Below are 14,847 nucleotides of genomic sequence, written 5' to 3' on the forward strand. Positions count from 1 at the left end.
TATGAAACTGAATTGATCGACTATATTGAACATTTCCAAACACTAAAATCGCGTTATGAACTAAATGAAACTGTGAACTTGAACTTGAAACTTGAACAGTCTTCTTTCGCTCTCGTGTTGACGATAACTAATATCGCTTTTAGCTAGCTGTTTGCTATATTCTGTTTGCTTTAAAAGCACGCGATCAAAGCAAAATATCAAACATCTGCTGAAACACGTGCGTGACCTGTGTATAATCAACAAGCGTTTGAATCTCTGTTATCATTTGTCATTACCATACAGGTCCTTTTGTCACCAGTGCACTTGTGCCCGAAAGTGGTGAAGTTTCCGGTCAGATTGGCGCATCTCTCTCCATCTTCCATTGTATCACACTGATGACACCATAAATCGTTTGCTCGTTCCGACGCTGCGTGAGTTCGATGTTCCGTAGTTAACAGTTGGCCTGATCATCGGACACAATCAACCGACAAATACGTATTAATTAATAGAAATCGTGATTTATCCTAGATTTCTAAAGATTATTAAAATCGACGTAGGAATCGGACGTAAGACGTTGGGCAAATCGTTGTCTACTTTTTAATGCTTCGCATCTTTCTCTCTTTTATTTCTTAGAAATTACTTCCTTCTACTTCTTCCTTTCTTTCATTTTTCAAACAAATGTGTCGTGCTTTCATTAACGTCAGACTTTTGTACATTTTTGTAAAAATAAATAGATATTAGTCTTGACATTTACAGACACATCGGTGATATGCGTAAGATGAAATTTCGTCGCGTTCGTTGACAAGATTGCTAGGAAGATTGCGGAAAGGGATATCATCGAGGAAATCGTCTAATAAGGTGAAACATCGGTTTAGGTTTCTTATTTACAACGGAATTCTTCGGATGTTTAGCTTTTCCGTCGAATAGCGTCTCTAACGATATTTCGCCAAATTTTCCTGCTGTTCTTGCGATACGTCCGACGGTGAGACTTGGCAAGCAAAATATCGTAAACGTATCTGGAAATTACGAAAAATTTATTTCGATTTATTTCAATTAAACGTATTCCGAGAGCATTCAACGATTTCATTTTAAGGCATTATTAACGCTTATCCACTGACAGGTAATCAACGAAATCATACACGGGTACTTAAAAATACCTACAGTTATGAAAGATATTTCCAAGTTCGGAAAAACGCTTCCACGCAAGTTTGACCAATCGTACCAATCCTCTAGAGTTTCAGCTTCTTAACAGATTGGATCATCTCCGAAGACTAAACAGACGGTATACGACTACGTTTGCATCTATACGACAATTGGATCTACGCAAGACTGCAGATTCGATATCCACGAAATATTCTATGTATATTTCATGAAGTTAAAAATTATACTGTTTTATTTCACATCTGGTTCCAATAGAATAAGATGGATTAAACGTAATTCAATAAAATAATTTAAAACAAAAAATGTTGTGCGTCTATTATTTCCTTATAAGATAAAAGACACTTTTGGGACGATCTAATGTTAAAAATTCTCTGTGAAAGTTGATTGTAATATTCTTCTTATCTAAAGAAAAAGAGAAAATAGAAATAGATGTATTCAGTATGAATTATTTATTTTATACATAGGAAACATAGGCAAGACGGTAAATGAAAAAGGTAGCCTCGAAATGAGAATTCATCGCGAAGCTTATCACGGAAGAAAAGTCAATTAAATGCACCGTGTACGATGATCGTTGTTTACACGATTCGTAACACAAATGGCTAACACCTACGAGTGAAGGCTTCAACAGGTGCACTTTCCTCTATATGCAGTTTATATGTAGAGGAAGATCTTCGCTATAAATCGTTCCTTCAGACATCTAGTGAAAACTCCCTCAACGAAACACGCTCCTAAAACGCAACTTGCTCGTAAAACAAATAGGGCCATGTAACTGAAAGGAACCTCGAGAAAGAAAGAGGAAAATGGGAAGAAACAGAAACTTCCATTTTCCATTACAGAAACGCTCTTTGTTGAAAGAAAAATTCCTCAAATTAAAAATTCTCAAAGACGAAATACCGCCATTGTCTATCCTGGCAAATTATCTTCCGTCTTAACCAGTTACCTACTCTTGACGAGTATACTCGTCACGCGTAAAAAGCAATTTTTGCTGTTTAAACTGCAATTTCAGCGAAAACTAAAATATATTCGTAAATTTGAAGACGTTTCGACCATTTGGAAGCCAGGACCAGGTAAAACGAACAAATGAAGAGATATAAATAATTATTATGAAAAAACTATAATACAGCGTGAACAAAGTAGTTGTTCTGTCCTTTCTAACGCATTTTAGTCGCATTAGTCGCAACGGCTAACTGGTCAATACATTGTCGAGTCGATCAACTTTGGTATTCCGATCGACGTGAAAATCGGCGTGACGAATAAGGCGCAAGAATCGTTTTCTTCTCTCGCAAATACCGAAGATGGACAACGCGTATCGGCGAATTTTTAATTTCAGAAAAATGTAATTTGATTCGTGGCGAAACGTGTGAGAAACGCGTCGAATTAAAGAGGCGAAGGTTTAAGCAGCCCGACAAAGCGAGTGAAATGCGAGGCTTACCATTGATGCTTACGACCATGGAGATAGACGCGACGATCAGGAAGTACATGACAGGGTACATGTATCGGCCATGTTGATAACGTCTAGCGCGTCACATTCGAAAATAAATTCGGCTGTTTAAATTGCGATCGGCTGATGTCCTTGGCGCATTGATCGCATGCTGGTGTATGGCGGCGAGCGCGTTGCAACGCAAAACGGGCGGATTTGGGTACAATAGACAGCCATATTGAGAATAGCCGGAGTCTGCGCTGGATGGGTACAGCTGCTCCAGAAACCTTGAAGCCCAAGGAAAATCAATATCCATGGCAGCCGGAAGGTCCTGTTCGTTCAGCGGGAACGTTTGACGTCAAAGTTTCTGCGCATTCGCATCACATCCAGGAAAAAGAAAATTCACTGTCACTGAATCAATGATTTGTCGACACCGCAACTAAAATTCAACTTACAATGCCTCGAAAGCTAAAATAGTCCGACACTCGCCGTAAAAATATCTTTCGTTTCGTACGTTCATTCGAACGAAATAACTCGTCTGCAACTGTGGACCGAACCATTTGAATTTTGCTCGACGAGTTAGAGGAAATCTTCGAAATGTGTTATTTAAATCTTCGTTACAGGTCCAGCTAGAAAAGTTGTAAAAAGCTACCTTTACTTTCTTCTTCGCTATTCCGACTAATTGTACTTCTTTCAACATTTCTTTACACGTCACCTATTGTTAATCTTTCCAATTCTTCTAACTCGTAAAAAAAAAAAAAAAAAAAAAAAAGAAAGCAAAGGAAAGAAACAAATTGTTTGACTCAATTTTTGAAAAGTTATTCTGTTTTAAAGAACGCACCAACGCCTCCTATAGCCCGTTACACGAGACTTCGGGATTTTGTTCGTTTTGTAACGAAACACGACTATCCCGATCACATTGGTAGAATTTGAAATCATCCTGAAAGTGCAAATGTAAAAGACAGAAAATAGTTGTGGCGAATATTTGGGGGGAAAAATAGTACATAGTATAGATAGGTATTTTGAGCGTATAATAAATATCAAAAATTATTCCATTGAATATCAAGACGTATCGGTACAACAGATAATTGACTGTTTAATTAATTTCGTGAAATTAATTTCCTCCACGAGATACACCATAAAGAGCTATCTTCAACATGTTATAGACGCTAAATACTGTCCCATTGAACATTGAGATGCATCGATGTGATGGATAATTGACTGTTTAATCACTTTTGGAATCTCTGCGAAATATACACTCGCACTAAATATCTTGTTACTTAAAATACAATATAATATGTAATATGCGATATGTAATATAATATGTAACATACACGTACACACGCGATATATTTATAAAGAAGCACGTATCAGAGTTGGAATAATTTCGTGAGCAACAGTAGACGGTAAATGTAATTTGCAAACGATCTCTTTATCAAATATCGATAAACGCGATCGATATGGAAGGGATCAGTTCTGTAGCGGCACTCGACAACAAATACCGCTACACGACACTAACTGAGCAACGGACACGGTAGCGAAGCCAGTTGACCGTGATCCTCCGAGCAGGCCGGACCTTTCGGCCCTAAGGAACTACCAGGCGTAGGCCCTAACAGTGAGCGCAGCAAGCTATTCAGTGTACAGTATACAGTGAGAGAGCGGAGAAAAAAAAAAAGCAAAAAGAGTGCTAAGCAGTGAAAAAATAGTGATAACATCACCCACACTACAAACAATACAAAAATAGAAGAGGAAAGGAATGAGATTGAAACCAAGGAGGCGGAATCCGCCATAAGTGCGACAAAAAGGGGGTCAAAAGGAAGATAGAAAAGCAACAGATAATTAAAGATAGCAGCATAAGACCCGCTGCACAAAAGACGCGGAAACTCAATCCGCCTCCAAACCTGATAAGCAGGAACAAAAAAGAAATCAGACAAGAAAATTTAAAAGAAAAAGAAAGCGATTCTCAAGAAGAGTGTCATGAAAAAAACGAAAACATGAAACAAAAAAGAAGCCCCCAACCAATGGCAATCCCAATAAAAAACAGATTTGAAGCCCTCCAAGCTCAAGACCCCTGCGCACCGCAGTTGCAGGAAACTATCATCGAAACATTAAAAAAAAAAAACGACTTACTAAGGAAAAAAGCAACCAGACAGCCCACACCCCTGGTCACATCACCGATAACCACGAACAAAAACAATGCCACCCGGACAAGTACCTCCCCCGCCGCTCCGCCAAAAAAAACAACAACACCACATCATTCAACATTACTGAAAAACCAAAATTATAAAGGCCTGTCACCCAGCCACCCCGCTGAAGAACAGGCAGACCCCCCCACATCGGCAAAAGGGGCCAGGCCACCCCCCAGCAACATAACATTACAAGACCCAAAAGATACAATAGCACTCATGGAAACTTCACTCAAAATCAAGAATTTCCACATCAAAAGAATCCACTCAGGTAAGCACGTGCTTTACCTTCAAAACATAAATGACTACACAAATGCAAAAAAAATACTGACTGCAGCCAACACGGCCTACTTCACATATACTCCAAAATCTCAAAAACCCCATACGTATCTACTAAAAGGTCTAGGTAACAGCTACACAGAAGCGGAAATACTAGAAGATCTAAAAGCCCTGAATATCGAAGAAGTTAACTTCACCAAAGTGACCCGATTCACAACAAGAAAATCAAGGGAGAACAACACATTGCTCCCAATCTATATAATTCAAGTCTCCCCCGATAGCAATATTGGGAACCTATTAAAAATAAACAGACTCAACTATCTAAAAATAGCATGGGAAAAAATAAAAAAAACAACGATATCACGCAGTGCTACAAATGCCAGCGAATAGGCCACACTGCACAAAACTGTAACCTAAATTATCGCTGTGTAAAATGCACTGAACCGCACGGGCCAGGTGAGTGCAAAATAAAAAAAGAAGCAGCAGTAAGCAAAGAAAAAATCTACTGCGTAAACTGCAAAAACTACGGACATCCTGCATCTTACAAAGGATGTCCAAAACTCGTCGAACTACGGAAAAAGATTAATGAAAAAATCACCAAAGCAAAAACATCAAAAACCGAAAGAATCGCCAAAATAAGCCGTAAGTACGTCCCCGAGCTAAAGTTCGCGGATATAGTAAAACAAAAAACAAGTATAAACGAGACAAGACCGCTAGTAACAAACTTAGCGGCACAAGCCAAACAAAACCCAAACCCAACAATAGACGCACCCCAAATAAGCATAATAAATGTCATTGAAGACTTCAAAAAAAGCATCCTAAAAGCACTAAGCGACCAACAAACCCAACTAAACGAAATCAAAAAAGCACTAAATACGCATGAAGAAAGAATCGATTCCATCTTCAACATCATCGAAAATATAGACGAAGATTAGCCAAAACACACCCGCCCACCAATCACAGCAGAAAATAAACCAGATAAAAGTTAAACATCTGAAAATCATATCAATAAACGCCAACTCTCTAATCTCAAACCAAAAAAGATACAGCTTACTAACTCTAATTAAGAAAGAAACCCCCGACATAGTACTTATCTCAGAAACCAAACTGAACTATAGACATAAGGTGCAATACAAAAACTACTCTATAATAAGACACGACAGACCAAACGCCACCCAAGGAGGAGGAACGGCAATCCTCAAAAAAAACCCCCTGAAGTTCAAAACAATACAAAACGACAAAATAACAAACTTCAAAATCCTAGAGACGACGATCATAAAAATAAAAATAAACAATAAGGAAAACTTATTTATCTCTGCAGCCTACGCAGCCTACGGAAACCAGAAACAATTTAACGACGAATTCGACAATCTCTTCCAACTTTTACAGCTCGACAAACAGGAAAACTACTACATAATAGCCGGTGACCTTAACGCCAAACATACCAGCTGGAAAAACGAAATAAACAACACGAGAGGAAACTCCGTCAGAACCTGGCTAGACAATAAAAGCATTTTCTACAAAACAAACCTTTATGGCTCCGAGCTACCCTATTACCCAAAAGGACGCTCCTACCTAGACATATGCCTAGCAGACGCCCGAATAAAATTCCAAAACTTACGACCAAATAACACTCTCAAAACCATAGACTACGACAGCGACCATAACGCCATAGTATTTCAGATAAGCAAAAACACATCCGACTACCTAACACTCGAAACGCAGACCGAAACACCCAGGTACAACTACAAAAAGACAGACTGGAAAAAGTTCCAAAACCTGCTCGAACAGAACTGCGACCTAAAAATCTACAACAATGTCAACCTAACAGACAGACAAATCGACTCGTTCATAGACGAAATAGAAAAACATATACAAATCGCCCTACAAGAATCCGTACCGACATATAAAAAAAAAGACTCCTGCGAGCCATATATAAACTATAAAATAAAAAAACTACAACGAGATAAAAGCTACATACTATCGAAATTAAACTACCTAAGACATAACTACTCTTACGACAAAAGAGAAGACATAGAATTCCTAAAGTACCTGCTACACGAAATAAAATCACAACTAAAACAAGAATTCGCAAACTCTATAAATCAATACTGGACAAACAAAATAAAAAATATCTCCAAAAAAGACTCTGCTAGCATGTTCCCGCAGATAAATCAAATTTTCAGACCAAAGGAACAAAACTCCATCCCGCCCCTCAAACTGCCTCCAGAAAAAGCCTCCCTCATCCAAGAAGCAGGCATCGAGATACACAACACCAACAAAGACACAGAGGGCAACTTCATAATATCAAAAACAACGGAAAAACTAGACATTATCGGCACCCACTTCGCCAAAACTCACACACAAAACGAACACATGGGCCGAGAACAATTAAACAGAATTATCATCGCCGAAACAAACATACTAAAAAATAAAATAAAACAAGACATAGCGCTAAACAAAACAGTCTGCACATTCTCAAACGAAAACACATCGGACGACCCCAAACAGCCCGACCCAGAAATAAACTACTTTACAAACTTCAATCAACTAAGTACAATCTTCTCCACGCTAAACAACAAAAAATCCGCCGGCTTCGATGGCATCCCAAATATCTCGCTCAAACGCCTACCAAACAAAATAAAATGGTACTACACAGTACTGTTTAATAATGCACTAAACAACACGTACTTCCCCAAAAAATGGAAAAAAGCCAAACTCATAGCCATTACAAAAAAAAATAAAGACGGCTCATCACCTGCAAACCTACGACCCATAAGCCTCCTCCCCAACATAAGCAAAGTATACGAAATGATCATAAACAACCCCCTAGCAGCCTTCTGCTCAAAAAATAAGATAATCCCGGAAAACCAATTCGGCTTCCGCCACAAACACTCCACAATCCACGCAATAAACAAACTTACGTCGGATATCTGCTGGGCACTTAACGCAAACCAGCGAGTAGCCGCCTGCCTAATAGATATCGAAAAAGCCTTCGACACCGTCTGGATCCCAGGGCTCATTTATAAAATGATTAAAAAGAACTTCCCCGAATACCTAATCAAAATAGTATGGGACATGGTAACAAACAAAACTTTCATAATGACCGACGGCTCGCACACTTCAAGCAAAGAATTCTCCATAGAGAACGGCCTGCAACAAGGAACAGTAAATTCCCCGCTACTCTTCAGCATCTACAATAACGACTTACTAAACCTCTTTAACCTCAACACATCCACACACAAACGCTCCATAGCCTTCGCGGATGACCTAATCATCTACGTAACAGGCCGCAAAACCAAAACGATAAGAACAGAACTGCAAGAACTCTTTAACAAAATCAGCGATTACTATCATACATGGAAACTAAAAATTAACGCAAGCAAATGCGAAACCATACTATTCAGACCCAGAACAAGCAAAATCGGCCCAGCAGAAAGGGAACAAGTCAGGAAATTCCGCCTAAAAGAAAAAGCAAACGAAGAGAACCTCATACCACACAAAAACTGCGTAAAATACCTAGGAATAAACATAGATGAAAAACTAAATTATAAGCAACACATCGAAATCCAACTCTCCAAAGCCAGCAAAGCTTTTTGGAATACAAAAAGGCTGTTTTACTCCAGACTTCTCGATAGCAAAGTAAAAATCATGTGCTACCAATCGCTAATAAGACCCATTATAACCTACGGCTGCCCAATATGGTACAACATACCTGCGTCAATAATGGAAAAAATTCGCATATTTGAAAGAAAATGCATCAGAGCTTGCCTGAGCATTTACAGATCAGAACACAGCGGATACAGAAAATACGTAAAAAACAAAAAAATATACGACTTAGCCAACATCCACCGCATCGACTGTCACATCCTAAAACTAACGAGAAATCACTTCTCGCAAGCCGCGAAGATCAAAGAAAACAGCCTAATCTTCGGCTGCTTATACCCAAACGACGCATACTTCAAAAACACTCTGTTAACAGGCTACATCCCCCCCGAAGCCTTTCTATACCTAGACGAAAGAAACTATCTCCAAGACCAAAACAACATACCCATAATTTATCATATGCAAAGGAAAATAGGAATGAAATCTATTCAATACGAGGAAAACCTAGATGGCCGCACGGCAGACACTAGGTGGAGATACAACATGGCCCTCCCCCAAAAGGATACAGAAGACAAACACAGAAAAAACACAAAAAAATATTGGTGGATACGGAATTCACAACAAAAACAACAAGATAAAGAGCCACAGAACGGCAACGCTCACCGAATCAAAGTGTAAATATGTAAATATGTAAATAGATAAACAAATATTATACTAATCCCACAGAACACCCCTCCCCGCCCCTCCCAGTCCATCCCCTCCCAGCCCCTCCCAGCCCCTCCCTAATAGGCTAGCGAACTGTCTTGTTTTTGCGTCCAGGCTTTCAGGACATAAATTAAAATATCGTACATAAGCACAGCGCAACAGCGGCTTAATTTTATTTTAGTTAACAATAATAATCTTAAAAAAAAAAAAAAAAAAAAAAGAGAAAAGAATGTAATAATGCATGGCTACGTCGTACCGCCGCGTATCGGTACTCTTGCCTGTACCACCCTACAATTAGAATTCAGCGTTTATTCTGGAAAAAAAATGATATAAAAAAATATGTAAATAACCTGGAACAAATAAACAGAGATTAAAAAAAAAAAAAAAAAAAACACGGTAGCGAAGTGGTTAGCGCTCTAGGTTTCGAACGTTCGGGACCCGGGTTCGGTTCCCGGCGCCCGTGATCATCCTATTTTTCTACCACGCATCAAAATAAAAGAATAATTAGTAGCGTTCCAGCAGCGATATCTACAGCCGGCAACTACTACTATCACCGACGACAACATAACGCCATACACGCCTCAGTTCTTATGCTGGCCAAATATTCCGTCATCATTCAAACATCCATCGAAACTAATCCCAGTACATACCATTCGAATAATCGAGTAACTTTGTTATCGCGTATGATACAGTGCACTTACTTGATTGCAATGATATCTCAACGATTATTAACAGATACCAAGATGTCTCGACAGTTGCAAAAATCTTTTATAAATAAATTACACGTGGCTCGCGAAGCTGTTTCAACGTTGCTGGAAACTTTTTGCGTATATGATATACGAAGCATTTCGAAATGATCATTGCAGCACTGTAGCGAGACACGCCTAACTTGATCGTATCGGTGAAATTTCAAACGGATTTGGAAGTGTGCATAGAAGTTATATTTATCAGGGACACGTACTTTCCAAAAATCATCAAACTATTCGAACAGTCAATTATTATTTAGTATGTTAATAAACCACGATGTAATACTCTTAAAGAGTTAGAGAATAAATTTTTAGAGAATAAACTCTCAATAAATTTTTAGAGAATAAATTTTTAGAGAATAAACTCTTAAGAGTTTAAAGAATAAATTTTCGGAAAATGGAACAATTTGACTTTCAAATGGCTTGTACGTGATGTAATCATCTGTTTGATGAACTTTTAAGTGCTATCGTAGATAGGATCGTAAAATACTACGAATGTTACAGACATTGTCGTGATTTTCCTATAAAGTAACACACGACGCGTAGTCCGTTTGATGTTCGATTTGCTTGGCTCTTCTAATCCAATTTCAATAAAATTGTACAAAATGCACGTGATACGAAAGAAAATATAAAATATACAAAATACTCTTTACTTCTCTTTTTTTTTTTTTTTTCTTTTCAATCATATTCTCAAAAATATGAATTTGCATCAAAATCTACAGTCTAATTAGAATATTAGAAAGAATATTCAGACAGACGATGTATATAAAGGAGATACAAATTACGACGATGAGAGAACTCGCAAGATATTTGTATCTGTGAAATTGCAACTGTTGCGTCGATAAATATCTACGCCGATTAAATTTTCGATACACTTCGGATTCTCATCGGAAAACCAGTAATAACATATTTCTATTTCGTAATATATTTCTGATATACAGAGGATGCTCTCAAAAATATATACACCCACTTTAATTAAATGGTATCGTGAAATTGCTGCATCGTATTATTACAATTTTTATACAAATCTTCCTTTCCTTCAATTTTGTGTACATTTCGGATGCATTCCTTTCTTTTAATCCTATTAATGGATCGATAGATTTAATTTTATAAAATTGATTTTTTGAATATTTATACATTCCATATCTTTTTAAGCACCACGTCACACGATTCTTTCGGTAGAAATAACTGCGTAAAATTACATTTTCTCTGTACCTGGGAGCTTTTGCGCGGTAAATTTTATACGATCGAAGCCCCTTTTTCGAGTGGCATGGGTGCTTCGGCATGGGAAAGTGCCTCTCCATTATCGTTTTAGCTGGCTGTTTCCATTTGTATAAAATCGTCGTTATTATCGTCTTTATCACAACGAAACCATCCCATTACATCAGTGTATTTAAGGTTTCCCCACAGTTACCCCATCATTCGAGCAATCCACGTGCTTTACATAATTCTCAATATCACGTTTCCATTTTCTAACATCCGTGACTGTAGCTTTTCCAACGTCACGTACTCTTGATGAATTCTATCGCCGATTCTTACACCACCTCCCACGTTTTTAATTAAATTGTATTTTCTTTCTGTACGACTGGAACGTTGTTAGTTTCATACCAAATTCTTATTTATCGGAATTCTATTCTATCGAACAGAGAAAAGAATGCGTAGATTTTTTAAAAAGAAACTTATCCGTCACTGAGAAATGTTAGGTTCGACTGATAAAACGTACAGACACCAGAGTATTCGTGGGAGCAGTCGAACATCAACGATTCTACGATCTCGGCATATTCCACCTCAAACGCGATTCCGTAAAATTCAAACTAATCGTCCAGCGAGCTGTTCCGTGTTTTCCAAACTGAACAGATCGTGAGCATCGGCCAGCGATATGGGAAATGAAGATAATTTCCAATTGTTCGTAACATCTGACGATCATTCGACTTAAAACATAGTTCTCGCGGTCGCGGCAAACAAGTTACGCAGGCAATTTGTCAGCTGTCGAACGAGAGAGCTGGCTGGTTGTACTGCGTTGAAGCAGAGCGATTCGAAGAACGGCAGAGACGCGAAAGGGAAGCGTTCACCGAGAATACGTCCGTTTCGTCTTTCTCGTTAGACGGTGGAAATGAATTGGCGATTTCACCATGAATACTACAAAGCAAGTTAACGCTGTAACTGGCGCGAGTTTCGCGTGAAACGTAGCCTTTGACGAGGTGAAAGCCGGTTTGTTTGCGGTTTGTTTGTTTGCGCGTCTCGCCGAACAAATTCGATAACTAAAATTGTCTGGCGAAATTGTTTTACACGGGCCGTGTTCTCGGTAACGCTAACGGCTATTTAATCAAAATTGTCGGCCGCGTTTCTCGTTGGCCGTTCGATCAACCAACGTGTAATTAAAATGATAATCTTAATAGATCCTCATGGACAAAGCTAGCGAGGCTTCTAGTTGGCGAAGCGAGCTAAGCAAATAGCGAATTATATCGCGTGTTATAACTGGATCGTGGAAGTTTGCGCATATTTTTACACTGATAAATTAACCCTGCTGCTGATCCTCTAATATTTCTCGTTCGATCTCATCTATTACAAATAACAGATACGTAAGACAACATAGAAAAATATATAAGTAAATAGTATCGCGAATAATTACGAATAATTGCATTCATTTTCGTTAAAGGTAAATTATATTGTATTTACGTGCCAAGGATAGAACTGAAATTGCCGCTGATATTGATTTATTCTTGTTAAATTTCAATGTCAGAATAAAAAAGTTTAGCAGTTAGCCGTTGCGACCTCTTTGAAAAGCGTGTACCTAAAAGTGTGTCGCGAACAGTAAGCGATGGCGAGTATACTCGTCGAACACGGAGTACGGGTGACTGTTATAATACAGAATTAAGTTGTTACGAAACGACTGTTTTATTTTTCAATTTAGTACTGACGGGGCTCGTCGTAACGTAAAATACTGCCATCTCTTCGTGACGAGTATACTAGTGGAAAACGGCCAATTGGTTAAACCAGGACCAGATCACGATACCGTTTAAAGATGAAATTTGTAGAATGGTTAGAGTTAGAGAATATCGGAACTTTGTATTATTATAACGTTTACCATCGCTGCGCTCTCGATATTAACCCTTAACTGCTGCTCTGGGACTCCCAGACGATATAAACATCCGCGTAACTTCGCTCTCGAGCAACGCGTGATGTCAAGTGTATTGGTAATGTTCAATTAAGTCGCCCCTTATGACTATAACTTATAACTTCTGATCTTTGTTCCGTATAGGAGTAATTGAGAACGTACAACTTTCCTTTCGCTTTGTTTCGTCTTGTCCATTATGGATGAAAATGCGATTATAGTTACGAAACGAATCATTCTTCGTTGATCGCGATACAATGGAAATGTTTACAGCTAACGTTCCCGAGTGCTTCGAATAAAGAAAGAACGATGCAATACGATACTCTTTGACTTATAAATAACTTTCCTTTGAGACCAATCCGTGGATCAATTTTCTGGCTCCGCAGACGCAATGTTACACGTAATCCTAGGAATCGTGAAGTTTTCAATCTTTTCTAATATTGTTTTTCAACTTGAAATTCAATCTATTGGACGTAGGAATATTTTTACTGTAAACTATTAGAAAAATGTCCATCGTATAATCGACGAGCATCGCGAGAGTAATATCCAGGCTTTAAATTCTAAAGGCTCGTTACCGTACAACTGTAGTAGGCAACGTCGTTGCTCTAAACACGTACGTAATTTTGTTCACATTGTATAACCGATAACTATTTTCTTTTTATTATTTCTTTTTATTCGAATGTCCTTCAGCTTTCGCTTTACCACCGTACATCATCCCTACGTCATGCACCGATACTATTTTTCTTTTACGCTGTGACACTTACTTCTCTGCTTGACCATGCGATCCTGATCATCATGCAAATGGTCTAAGACTGTTGTCGTAATACTCTACGGAATAACTAAAATTGTTGTATCGTTCTAACACGTTATAGATTTTATTAAAGAGGAACGTTTACTCGATAGAAGACTCAGATTCATGAAATAAGACACCGGTTTTCCCTGACGCCACTTTACGATATAAATAATTAAATTTTTTCTCCCTCGTATACGGAAAGCTTAAAATACTTTTCCTGTATTATCTATGCCAAATCTCCTGTCAATTTCGTTACTAAAATAAATGTTACAGTTATCAGCAATAATCGCCTGCACTCGACTATACGTTTCTTTAATTAAAAATTTATCAAAGCGAAGTCTTCGATTCTTTAAATTCTGCAAAATTTGATGAAACGCGCAATGACTCGAAACTTCTGACGAGTAATGTACGCGAAAGACTCTGTATACTCGTTAGGTCGTTCCTTAAACGAGAAACAGATCGAACTGTTTGCGTTCGAGTCAAACGTAAAGGGAAAAGATTAAATTTCCTAACTTTCCGTCGATAGGATCTTCATCGATGTTTATGACAGTTGACTTCTCTTAATTAGCGAAGCTTCAAGCTTTCGATATTTCCAAGTTTCAATAATTCTCATTCTCCGTTCGCCTTTCAATGACCGTTATTAGCGTGAGCGTGTGTCAATAATCAAAGCGAACGATGCTCTTTTGAACCTTCCTTTCCTCTTCCATTCGTCTTCCTTTTCAGAACGGAATAATGGCTAGATCTACTTTACTCGTTGCGCTGATTTAACGAGCGCGTGTTTATTCTCTCTTTATTCTTCGTCTGCTTCTGCCCTCGCATCTGTTGAACATCGATTCGATTGCTGAACTCGACTGTGT

General features: G+C 38.3%; 1 protein-coding gene across 4 annotated transcripts in view; it reads right to left on the reverse strand.

Annotated features, from left to right (window-relative positions):
- Positions 1–14,847, reverse strand: part of LOC125384780 — a 30,898-nt gene that overhangs the window by 1,440 nt on the left and 14,611 nt on the right. Inside the window, exons 1-3 of one of the 4 annotated variants that reach the window (XM_048404679.1) lie at positions 3,016–3,263; positions 2,573–2,927; positions 276–442 (exon numbers count right to left, since the gene is read on the reverse strand). In XM_048404679.1, the coding sequence (XP_048260636.1) occupies positions 276–442; positions 2,573–2,633 (228 nt within the window). In that variant the 5' untranslated portion in view covers positions 2,634–2,927; positions 3,016–3,263. Of the gene's footprint in view, positions 1–275; positions 443–2,572; positions 3,264–13,961; positions 13,993–14,847 lie in introns of those variants that run through there. The other 3 variants (XM_048404681.1, XM_048404678.1, XM_048404680.1) reach the window with 3 other exon arrangements.

The sequence above is a fragment of the Bombus terrestris genome, chromosome 3 (assembly GCF_910591885.1).
Source record: "Bombus terrestris chromosome 3, iyBomTerr1.2, whole genome shotgun sequence".
NCBI lineage: Eukaryota > Metazoa > Arthropoda > Insecta > Hymenoptera > Apidae > Bombus > Bombus terrestris.